The sequence below is a fragment of the Taeniopygia guttata genome, chromosome 4A (assembly GCF_048771995.1).
Source record: "Taeniopygia guttata chromosome 4A, bTaeGut7.mat, whole genome shotgun sequence".
Classification (NCBI taxonomy): domain Eukaryota; kingdom Metazoa; phylum Chordata; class Aves; order Passeriformes; family Estrildidae; genus Taeniopygia; species Taeniopygia guttata.
Window position 1 is genome coordinate 18489337 of NC_133029.1, and position 11263 is coordinate 18500599.

General features: G+C 52.4%; 1 protein-coding gene and 5 non-coding genes across 7 annotated transcripts; all 6 read left to right on the forward strand.

Moving 5' to 3' along the window:
- Positions 1-657: 657 nt before the first annotated feature.
- Positions 658-11115, forward strand: DKC1 (dyskerin pseudouridine synthase 1). Of its 2 annotated transcripts, none has more exons than XM_030272946.4 (15): positions 658-725; positions 948-1009; positions 1444-1530; positions 2063-2154; positions 2651-2835; positions 3307-3371; positions 3930-4056; positions 4408-4538; positions 5510-5653; positions 6102-6222; positions 6943-7061; positions 8123-8226; positions 8656-8722; positions 9336-9494; positions 9828-11115. In XM_030272946.4, the coding sequence occupies exons 1-15, from the start codon at positions 710-712 to the stop codon at positions 9894-9896; spliced, it is 1548 nt and encodes a 515-aa protein (XP_030128806.3). In that variant the 5' UTR covers positions 658-709; the 3' UTR covers positions 9897-11115. The 2 variants fall into 2 exon arrangements, with proteins under 2 accessions (XP_030128806.3, XP_072785381.1); XM_072929280.1 differs by having other exon boundaries at positions 667-735; positions 9828-10240.
- On the forward strand, positions 3473-3718 carry LOC115495293 (small nucleolar RNA SNORD17). The gene has a single exon (XR_003960489.2). It is a non-coding gene; the product is annotated as a small nucleolar RNA SNORD17 (small nucleolar RNA).
- Positions 4248-4323, forward strand: LOC115495296 (small nucleolar RNA SNORD83). The gene has a single exon (XR_003960493.1). It is a non-coding gene; the product is annotated as a small nucleolar RNA SNORD83 (small nucleolar RNA).
- Positions 4704-4838, forward strand: LOC115495299 (small nucleolar RNA SNORA36 family). Its single transcript, XR_003960496.1, has one exon. It is a non-coding gene; the product is annotated as a small nucleolar RNA SNORA36 family (small nucleolar RNA).
- On the forward strand, positions 6475-6712 carry LOC115495294 (small nucleolar RNA SNORD17). Its single transcript, XR_003960490.2, has one exon. It is a non-coding gene; the product is annotated as a small nucleolar RNA SNORD17 (small nucleolar RNA).
- On the forward strand, positions 7353-7428 carry LOC115495291 (small nucleolar RNA SNORD83). Its single transcript, XR_003960487.1, has one exon. It is a non-coding gene; the product is annotated as a small nucleolar RNA SNORD83 (small nucleolar RNA).
- Positions 11116-11263: the final 148 nt, after the last annotated feature.

Consider the following 11263-nt stretch of genomic DNA (forward strand, 5'->3'; position numbering starts at 1 on the left):
AGTGGTGTTACATCTGATCTTAATATTTGGGTCTGGAGATAGCAGTTTTTTCAAGCGCTTTTCCAGTGCTTGTTCTTCAAGTTTTCCTTACCTTCCACACTTAAATAATTAAGAACTTGCCATTTTCCCCTCTGAAACGCAGAGAAACTGCTAATTTTAAGAAGCCTTAATTACCCCAAGCCTCTTTTTGACAAGGTAAAATGGTAGTTGAGAAAGGCTCGGACCCGAACTGGGTGTTATTTTATGGCTAAGCCAGGCGTGGATGCGCCAGGCCGAGAGGTAAAACTAATAACCCATGCGGCGAAATTACTTATGTCCGTGTCCTTTTTAAATTCCAGTACCTGGAACTGTAGCGCTGAGGGTGGATGTCCGGGGGCGGCGCGAAGGCGGTTCCCCAGCGGCGGGAGGGGGGCGGTGCCGGTGCCGGTGGGCGGTGCCGGTGGGCGGTGACGCGTAGGGCCGGGGCGGTGCCGGTGCCGGTGGGCGGTGCCGGTGCCGGGGCGGTGCCGGTGCTGGTGGGCGGTGCCGGTGCCGGTGACGCGTAGGGCCGGGGCGGTGCCGGTGGGCGGTGCCGGGGCGGGGGCGGTGCCGGGGCGGTGCCAGTGGGCGGTGCCAGTGGGCGGTGCCGGTGACGCGGCCGCGCGGGGCCCGGCGGGACGGGGCGGGGCGGTCGCTGGCTCCGGGCGGCGGGGCAGCACGCGGAGCGGCCATGGCGGATGGGGACGGTGCGCAGCGGTGGGGACCGGTGGGGACCGGTGGGGACCGGCGGGGACCGGTGGGGACCGGCGGGGGCGCGGGGGACCCCCGGCGGGGAGGGGCGCGGCAAGGGCTCGGGGCCGGGGCGGCGCCGCTCGGGGAAGGGTCTGCGGGCGGCTCTGCCCCCCTGGGCCTTCGCCCCTCTGCCCTGCCGCGCTCCGCCGCTCACTCCCGGCCTGTCGCTCCCGCAGGGTCCAGCGTGAAGAAGCGGCGGAAGAAGGAGAAGCGGGCGCTCGCCGATGATGATGTAGCGGTGAGCGCGGGGGGGCTGATCGGGCCGTGCTCGGGGTGCCGGGGGGCTCCCCCAGCCCCATCCGTGCGGCTCCCCCAGCCCCATCCGTGCGGCTCCCCCGGCCCCGTCCGTGCGGCTCCCCCAGCCCCGTCCGTGCGGCTCCCCCAGCCCCGTCCGTGCGGCTCCCCCAGCCCCGTCCGTGCTGCTCCCCCAGCCCCGTCCGTGCGGCTCCCCCAGCCCCGTCCGTGCGGCTCCCCCAGCCCCATCTGTGAGGCTCCCCCAGCCCCATCCGTGCGGACGCGTTCCGGGCCCGTGGGTCGGGCTGGGACCGGCTCTCCCCGCTCCATCCCGGCCGCCCCGCGTGGCGGCAGCGCAGCGTCCCGGGCCACGTGGAGCGGCGGGAGCGCGGCCCGCCGGCTTCCCCCGCTCTGATCCCGCCCAACTTCGCCCCCCAGGACATCCAGCACACCGAGGACTTTCTCATCAAGCCCGAGTCCCGGGTGGCCCAGCTGGACACGTCGCAGTGGCCCTTGCTGCTGAAGGTAGGGCGGGTTCTGCCCGACCTCGTGGCCCGTCCGTGTTCCCGCTGCTTTTGTCCTCTGCCCCTGGAGGTGTAACCCCGCTGCAGGGAGCGCGCACGTGGTGCTCTGCCTGCAGAAATCCTGTTACGAGGTCTCTGCAGCACTTTCATTTAAGTTTTGTGAGTTCTTCCTGCCTTGGAAAGATCCCGCCGTATTTCTTAAGTTTTTCTTTTGGGTTTGATCGTGGCCTGTGCTGTGTGTAGGCTTCCAGGTTGCTTCTGCTGAGTTTCTGGGGAATGTTCAGTTTATCCTGCATTGTCAATGCATCTATTGTGCTGCTTTCCCATCTCCTTCAGTCAAGGATTTCTGTTTTTTTCGGTTTTTGTAAAATAATATCGTGGTTTCATTGTTGGGTCATTTACATTTTGGAGGTGGTTTTATCACTTAAGTGTGCAAATCAGACCTGGTGTATGTGGAGAGATACACTACAACATATCAACACTGAAATCAAGGAAGCTTAAAAAGACTTGCAATTTCTGCTTGGATTTTGTAGAACTTTGACAAATTAAATGTGAGGACAGCACACTACACACCTCTTCCTTCCGGTGCTAATCCCTTGAAGAGAGAGATTTCTGACTATGTTAGGTGAGTGCAATACAGGCCAGAGTGGTTTATTTTTCTTGCACTGTTAATACCTTTGAAATATTTTCTGTCTGGATTCTCCTTGCACCTTTCTTCTTCACTCAGTGCCTTGCCAGAATCAGTAAACATTTAAATAGGATGCACTGATCTCTCCCTGTAAATATTTCTTTATCCTGGGATTGTAGCAGGTGTATGGATGAACATGCAAACCGCCTAAGGAATTCTCTGGGGTCTCCTGGGCTTTAAAACTGCTTGGAGTTCATAGAATTTGGGTTTTTTTAATAAGTGCAGGGGAGAATTCCTTGAGAGTGGATTAAATCACCTGTTGTGCATGGAACAGGTCAATGTGAGCTTACTGAGAGCTGCTGGGAGGCTCATTGCTACTCTGGCTGTATAGAAAGGCATTTCTTTGCAGCCAGGACAGCATTTCCAAGTTACTGCACTGTTGCCATGTCTGCGCTGATGCTTAGCTCCCATTCCCTGCCATTTTGCCCTACAGGTCTGGCTTTATTAACCTCGACAAACCCTCCAACCCGTCCTCACATGAGGTGGTTGCGTGGATCCGGCGCATCCTGCGAGTGGAGAAGACAGGGCACAGTGGCACCCTGGATCCCAAGGTGACTGGGTGCCTCATTGTGTGCATCGAGAGGGCAACACGGCTGGTCAAATCTCAGCAGAGTGCAGGTTTGTTTGATGCTCAGGGCCATTTGCAGTGACTAGGGATGTGTGGAATGTTTTTGGCGACAAAGTGGAGATTGCTAAAACTTCAAAAGGCCAATCTTAGTCTTCGGTGCCTTGACCTTAAGGGTTGCATGTTATTCCAAGACACTGAGGACACGTCCACGTTGTCTCAGGTGGTTTTTTCATTGCTTCTCTGGTGCTTGGGCTGTTACAAGTCAGCGAAAACACCTCTGATATGGTTTGATGTACCAGTTGGACTTACTGCCTCAGCCTCTACCAGTCCAGAGAAGAAATAGATGCAGCTTAGATTTATTTCCCTAAAGGAAAAAACAACTGTAATAAACCATGCCCATTTCCTAGAAGAGGTGGTAGGATTTCAGGGTTCTGGGGACGTGTGGCTGTTAAGCAGGGTGGACCTTGAGGTCAACAACAAATGCCAGTGGCCGTTCCTGACTGCTCTTGTCATTCTTTCAGGCAAAGAGTATGTGGGAATTGTTCGGCTGCACAATGCCATTGAAAGTGAGGCTCAGCTGGCCAGGGTAAGTCTCACGTGCTCTTAGCCACGCTGGCATCTGGCATGCAGAGTGCTGGGCACTGGTGGGAGAGGAGAGGCCAGGAGTGAAGCTCAGGTGTGCTGTGTGTGAGGTGATGACACAGTTTATCCATTCTCTGAGTGCAGTGGAGCTGCCCTCCTGCAGCACCCCAGCTCCTGTTCTAGGCTCTGGGTGCTGTGCAGCCTCCAGACATCCTGCAGTGTCCCAGTGTTCTACTGGGGGCTGCTGTGATGTGTGGCTGGCTGCCTGCAGGAGGGGAGCAGTACTGGCAGGGTTGGAGCCCCTCTTTGGGGGCTCCATCCTCACTGGGACGAGGGATGGTGTCTGATCACATGCTGCCATCTAATGGAAAAATCCTGGCTGTGCTCACTGACATCTTGACCACATCACTGGCATGGATTTGCTGTATTAAATATGGCATTATCAAATCAGGATAAACCTTGTGGTTTCTCACTCTTGGAAGTGGACACAATTGCTACAGACTCCAAGGTGCTCCTGCATTAGGGCACAGATGTAAACTCTTGCTTCTCCTTCTTCCCTCAGGCCATAGAAACCCTGACAGGTGCCCTGTTCCAGCGGCCACCCCTCATTGCTGCTGTCAAACGACAGCTGAGAGTCAGAACCATCTACGAGAGCAAGCTGGTGGAGTATGATCCTGAGAGAAGATTAGGTAAAACAGGGCTTTCCTGCCTTCTTCCTATAAAACTGACAACTGATACAATTTTCTGTGAAATGAGCTGCTTCTGGCAGATGTCTTTGAATCTAAATCTTCCCATTGTCCAGCAGTAACTGCTTCACGCGTTGCTTTGGTGTGCTGGGAAGCAAATCCCATCTCTGTATTGCTGCACTGTTCATAGAAGAGCCAAATGATGTCAAATAGATGGCATTAGCTCTCAGGGCAAAGATGACCTTCATCTATCACCCCATGCTGATGGCTCTGGGAAGGGCTGGGCATGCAACTTCTCTTGAAGGATGTGGTTTATATGCTCATTAAAAACCCTCTATCTGTCATGCCTTTCAGGTATCTTCTGGGTGAGCTGTGAAGCAGGCACATACATCCGAACCCTCTGCGTGCACCTGGGCTTGCTGCTGGGCGTGGGGGGCCAGATGCAGGAGCTGCGCAGGGTCCGCTCCGGCATCCTGGGAGAGACGGTACAGTGGCACCCCAAACTATAACCAGCCCTTTTGAAATTGTCAGAATTGCAGGAGCTCCGTGGAACTGTGTGAGTTCTACAGTGGTAGGAGGAGATTTAGGCACAGGGAGGAGTTTTGTGAATAGCCCCCAAACAGTGAGAGCTCTTGCTGTGGATGGTCTGTAACCAAAGTGTTGAGTTCAGTTCAGGATGTTGCTCCTGTTCTGGTAATTAAACTTTGGGACAGAGAGTGACTGGGAAGTGCACTGTGGTGGCTGGAAGTTTGTTTTATGTCACCTGTGTTTCTCAGCCTACAAACCCCGGTGTCCTCTGAGTTCAGGAGTGTGAAGTGACTGCTTGGGGTCCTCACAGCTCAGGGAAGGTGGTTCATTGAAATGAGCCTGGCAGGTGCAGTCATGTGTGATTTTGGACGCTTGTACAGTCTCTTCACTCTGGTCGTAGACAGATCCTGCTGCTGGTCCGAACTCCAGAACTAATTCCTTTCTTTGCAAAGCAGCAGTATGAGAGTCCAAGTGCTTCCCCACCCATCTGTGCTCTTAGCACAGCTGTAATCACTGGGTCATTTCTGAATTCCAGGTGTTAGGTGCTCACAGCTGCCTCAGAATTTATTCCATGTCAGAGATTAAAGAGCTGATTAATTTAGACTTCTGCTCACTAACTTATGTCTTGGAGCCCCAGGAATTTAACTAGGTCATATGTAAAAGTTCAATGTGGGCAGACCTTGGACCATAGATGCAAATGCTGTCTGAGGTTAGGAAGGTCCAAGTCTGGTAGCTCAAGCCAGGCTGACCTCACGCTGCTGATGGAAAGTATTCTTTTCCTCTTTTAAGTTGTGTTTTCGTGCTTGTGGTGGGGGTCTCATTTCACTCCCTTTTTCAAACACTATTTGCTGTTTGGCTTCAGCTATTCTCTTGTGCATGTGTCAAGTGGTGGCTGGTGGGAGAGTTTAGAAGGGTTTTGTCTTTGCAGGACAACATGGTGACCATGCACGACGTGCTGGACGCCCAGTGGCAGTACGACAACAACAAGGATGACAGCTACCTGCGAAGGGTCATCCTGCCCCTGGAGAAGCTGCTGACTTCACACAAGAGGCTCGTCATGAAAGACAGTGCAGTGAGTTCCTGAGGCAGTGCCAGGGGACAGACAGACACTGCAAAGTCCTCCTGACTTGTGCAGCTGGTGGCACACTCAGGGGATCAGCAGCCATGTGATGCCTGGTGCTGTCCTGATGGTGACTTGTGTAGATCCTCATACGGGCTGCTGCCAGAGCAGCACTGAGATGCACGAGCCATGAATTAAATGACAGAGGATCTCTTCTCCTCGCATGAAGAGGATGCTGCTGATGGTTATAAGAGATCTGCCTCACCTGTTGTTTGCTGTGATAGGTGCTTTGCTTTCTCCTTCCAAAGCTCACAAGTTTTCTGTAGTGAACAAAAATGAATAGTTACTTAGGAATAATATTGCTGGAATGGTAATGGCAATGGAAAGCTAAAAATTAGAGCTGCTTCATACTTTGATTCTCATGATAGCTTCTAAGTCCTCCCCTTCCCTACATTTTCAGGTTAATGCCATTTGCTATGGAGCCAAGATCATGCTGCCTGGTGTTCTGCGGTATGAGGATGGGATTGAGCTTAATCAGGAGATTGTTGTCATCACCACGAAAGGAGAAGCCATCTGCCTAGGTATGAAATGCCTCCTTCTCCTTGTGTCCAGCTAACTGCAGGAATAACAGACTGTGTGACAGCAAAGGCACCACAGTTAGTTCCTGTGTGCAGAAGGTTTAATTAGTTTTAGGTTTAATGAATGTTTCCTGATTGGGAATGTGGGCCCAAGGCAGCTGTTTATTGGGTAGGAAGTTAAGAAGCAGTGGCTGCATCAGTCCTAGGCAAGGCGTCAGGGGTTCAGCAGCTGTGTGAAGCTCAGGTGTGCTGTGTGTGAGGTGATGACACAGTTTATCCATTCTCTGAGTGCAGTGGAGCTGCCCTCCTGCAGCACCCCAGCTCCTGTTCTAGGCTCTGGGTGCTGTGCAGCCTCCAGACATCCTGCAGTGTCCTACTGGGGGCTGCTGTGATGTGTGGCTGGCTGCCTGCAGGAGGGGAGCAGTACTGGCAGGGTTGGAGCCCCTCTTTGGGGGCTCCATCCTCACTGGGACGAGGGATGGTGTCTGATCGCATGCTGCCACCAGGCACATCACACCACCTGGGAGATCAGTGCAAAGGGACTCCAACAACTGCCAGCTTGACTTGAAACAGTGCCCAGTTGTAACCAGGGTCTTCAGAGAAGCTGTGTGACTGGGGGGACACTGGTGGGAGGTGTTGGTCATCTTTGTGCTGACAGAGGCAGAACAGGCTGTCACAGTTCTGATCTTCAAGAGTTACTGACCTCCATGCCTGCTTCTGCAGCCATTGCCTTGATGACCACAGCAGTCATTTCCACGTGTGACCACGGTGTCGTGGCAAAGATCAAGAGAGTGATCATGGAGAGAGACACATATCCCCGGAAATGGGGGCTGGGTCCCAAGGTGAGTGCTGCTGTGGGCCTGGGGTCAGTCCCTGCACAGTGGTGGGAGCCCAGCCACTGGGATGTGGGGCTCTGGGACCCTTGGGCAGAGTGGTGCCAGTTTCTTCTATAGGGCCTTGCTGTAATTCTGCTGTGGTCTCCTGGATCTATAATGGTGGCAATTCCCAGTGGAATTCCTAGTGCCAGTGCTGGTGGGAGTGAGGCTTTCCCTCCCAAAAGAGCCTGGGAGCCATTGCTGGTGTTCAGGCATGGGCTCTTCAGAGCTGTACAGCAGCAGCCCTCCTGGTAAAGAGCCAAATGATGTGAAGTGGATGGCATTAGCACTCTGTGCAGAGATGACCTTCATCCATCACCCCATGCTGATGGCTCTGCAGGAGCTAGGCAGGAGCTTCTTTTCCTTCTGGTGCAACACTGCTTAAATGCACATTGTCTGTGAGACACTAAACTGTGCCTGAAGGAGAGGAGCAGTGGGAACACCCAGTGTTGGGTTCCTCTCCCACATCAGCCATGTGGTAGTAGCTTAACTGCAGCCAGGCTGGCCTGATGCAGGTTGGACTCAGAACTCTGTCAAGTTGCTCATCCCATTCCTGGATCCGAACCCTCAGTGGCTCATCCCCTTCCCATGGTTCAGGTGAAAGCTTTGGGGCTGCTGATGCATCTGTCTCATGGCGAGGGTGTAGTAATGTACAATAGTTCAAGCATTTTGGAATCCTTTGGAAAACCTCACAAGCAAGTAGTCCAGCTCAAATGCTGCAGGTCATTAAGCTGGAAAAACCCAGTCAAAGATCCAGGCTCCATAATGTGCAGTTGTGTTACTGTGATTGTTGCTGTGACTCCCCCATCAAATTAGCCATTATTTACTATTAAAGATGCCTCTTGTCTGAGATTTAGGCTCCTGCGCAGGAGATGTTTTGTCTTACATGTTTAAAAGTCCTTGGAACAGTGGTAATTAGATGGTGCTGCAGTTGTTGGCTTGGCTTGTTGCTGGATTCCTTCCTCTCAGCTTGAGGGAGGATTTTTCCTACCTGGGGCTGTAGTTGACTTGTTGCACTTTGCTTTCAGGCCAGTCAGAAGAAGATGATGATCCAGAAGGGTCTGCTGGACAAGCATGGAAAGCCCAATGAGAGCACACCAGAGTCCTGGAAGATGGAATATGTGGATTACAGGTAGGTACTGGGTGTGTCACTCCCACATTGTTATTCAGAGGGTGCAAGGGCTGGGCTGGATGCTGCTATTTGTGCATGGATCATGTCAGGCTTGGCCCACGGCTGTCTGGACCTGTGGGTTGCAATTGGATTTCTTGAAGTGTGTTGCTGTTGGGCAGTGTGGGAAGGAAAGGCCCTGAGCAGACAGTTATCCCTTTTTAGCCTGCTGTGGTTTTAGAGGGAGTCAGTCTGCTAAATTAAACGGGGGAGGCCGTGCTGTTGCCCAGCCCAGCTGGCCCTGGTGCAGGCTGCAGGTCTCCCCTACACCAGCTTCCCCCCCAGCTCCTGGGTGGGTTACAGAGCCCTTGTGAGGGGACAGGGATTTGTCCCAGTCCAGAGCAGCATGAGGCAACAACTGTCCTGTGCAACCTTTGGGATATTTTCTTTCAGGGATACTTCCAGGAAAGAAGCAGCTGCTGATCACCAAGCTGTTTCAGAGGTGGACAGGGCTGCAAAAGTGAGTATCTGCCAGTGCTCTCTGGCTTTTACTTTATGCCCCTGTTATTCCCATTAAGTGCACGTACCTTGCACCTTCATTTTGGTCCAACGATGATTTTTAGTCCAGGGTTTTCATGCTGTTTGTGAAGCACAAAGTCAGTGCCCATTCACAGTTCCTTGCTGGGCCTCCAGCAATTTCCCACCACCCAGGGCACGATTTGCAGCTCAGACACCAAGCTACTGGCCCTGGGCATATTCTTTAACACAGCACAAGGAAATATATTGTATGGAGCCACAACAGAGTTCTGTTGTGCTGGAGAACCTTTTTGGAGACTACAGAGAGCTGCAGAAATGTCCATGCAAGAGTTGCACCTAAAATTCCCTAACTCAGGGTTTTTGCATGCCCTGGGAAAAGTGCAGCAAATGTTTTAAACTAATATTTGGGATACAGGAAACACTGAAAAATACAGGGGGCAGTTCTGGCAGGAGCAAATCCTAGCCAGTGTATGCTGGAGAGTCTGCAAGTCAGCCTGTTGTTAAATGCAGTTGTATTGAATCAGGCAACCAGTTTTCCCCTCACCTGAGCTCTGCTGGAAGGTGTTGGTATGTCTGACAATGTGTTCCCCCAACAGAGAAAGCGAGACTCTGAGAGTGAGAACGAGGAGGCTGTGACCCCACCATCCCCTGCCACCCCACCACCAGAGGAGCTGAGCAAAAAGGAAAAGAAAAAGAGGAAGAAAGAGAAGAAGGCTAAAGAGGCAGCTGAGAGTGGGGGAGAACAAATTGAGAGGGTATGTAATTGGGTACTGCCGTGGTCTGGTCCCAACATGGTAGAGATTGCTGTGTGTCCCTAATTACCTCCATTAATGCATGAGCAGCCTGCAGTATCTGTCCACAGAGTGCCAGGCTTTCCCCAGCAGAGGAGAATGTTTTAGAGGTGCATTTTGAACTGAACTGGTGGTTGGAGATAGGGCAGTTGGTGGGTCCCTGTCCACCTCTGTGCTCTGGTGCTGGACTGTGCCATGGGGAGTCTGCACTGCTTCTGGGCTGGAGCTGTTCCTCCTGAAATGGGCACTGGGGGAATCCTTTTTGATTGCTTCCTGACCTTTCCAACTTCTCCACAGGCCAGTGAGACCAGCACCAAGAAGAAGAAGAAGAAGAAACAAAAGGAGGTAGAAGAGAGCTCAGACTAAGCAGCTGGGTCTGTGTGAAGCAGGCAAACCTCATCAGTGAGGAGGGAGGAGTCTTAGGCCTTGAGAAGAGGAGAACTGGCTGCATGGCAGAGGAGCCAGCAAGTTCCAAGTTCTTTTCTGCTGTTCATGAGTGAGTGGGTGTTTGCCCTGCTCAGGTGCCCCTCTTCATCCTGTTTTAAGGGTTGCCAGGGGAGCAGGGTGCTTCACTGTCGCTGTACTGGACTGATCTCAAAAGCTGAGCACCATGATGCCAACAGAAATGGTATCTTCAGGGAAACTGTAGCTTCTGGCTCTTCCTTGGTCTCTGTTTCCACCTAGAGAGGGTGGAATAATCTTTCCCTTCATGTACTGCCTCTTTCTTCCTTTTCTCCGAAGGCTGAAGCTGTTACCTGACAGTTAAAGAATGTGTTGCTTCCTGGAGGAGTGGCTTTGTCACAGCCTGTGTGACTGGGTTTCCCTGGGGACAGTCAGATCAGACTTAGGATCAAATCCTTATTTCTGAAGGACTATGTTTTAACTGAACACATGCTTGGCTTCACCTTCAGTTAAATGAGACTAGTCCACTCAGATTGTTTTTCACTCCTATTTTTACCTTTATCATGAAAGGATTAGAAAATTTAATTCCTCCTTTCTGCTTACAGCACAAGGACGTGCTTGTTCATTGTGTGCTGATTCCCAAGCCCAGGTTAGGCAGTGTGTCCCTTTGCTGACTCTCTGCTCTTCTCTACCCCTTTGCTGTACTGCAAAGCTTTTGGCTGCCTTGCCTGGTTCTGGTGCCCGTGTGCTCCGAAGGCTGAAGGGCAGAAAGTGACCAGGAGGTGGCTGCTGACCAAGATGTTCTTCATGCTGCAGGGACTGGAGTTCTCCTGAGGAACATCTTGGTCAGAGGTAGCTCTGCCAAGGGACATGGGGTGTGGGCTTGAACAGTTTCAGAAGAATTTGTTGCTAACCTATATGAGATGAACTGCTGGGGGCAGAAGGCCTCTCCTCTGTCACAGGGGTAATGCTCAGCCAGGATTTAGTTCCTTTTAATGAGGAAGGCCCCTGGGCTGTTTTTACCCTTGTGCATTAGTCTTAACGGTCTATCCTCTCCTCCAGTGCTGGATATGCTGGCAGTGGGGACAGCAGCTGGTGGGTGTTACAACCTGAGCATGAAAAAAAAAGTTCCATTTTTATTTCCTCTTTTTTTACAAAAATAAATAAAACTTCTGGTTTTGAACTGGTGATTTTCTTGCTCCTCTGGCTCCTCCCAAAAGGTCAGTGGCATTCATGGGGCAGGGGGGCAGATTTTACCACATACCCAACCTCTGCTCCTCCTGAAGACGCTGCTGGGGCAGAGAAGTGGTCATGTTGATGAGCCTTTGTTA

Coding starts and splice junctions, on each gene's coding strand:
- DKC1 (XM_072929280.1), top strand. Junction 7,062..8,122: donor AATGGGGGCTGGGTCCCAAG/GTGAGTGCTGCT, acceptor CTTTGCTTTCAG/GCCAGTCAGAAGAAGATGAT. Junction 9,495..9,827: donor GGGGAGAACAAATTGAGAGG/GTATGTAATTGG, acceptor ACTTCTCCACAG/GCCAGTGAGACCAGCACCAA.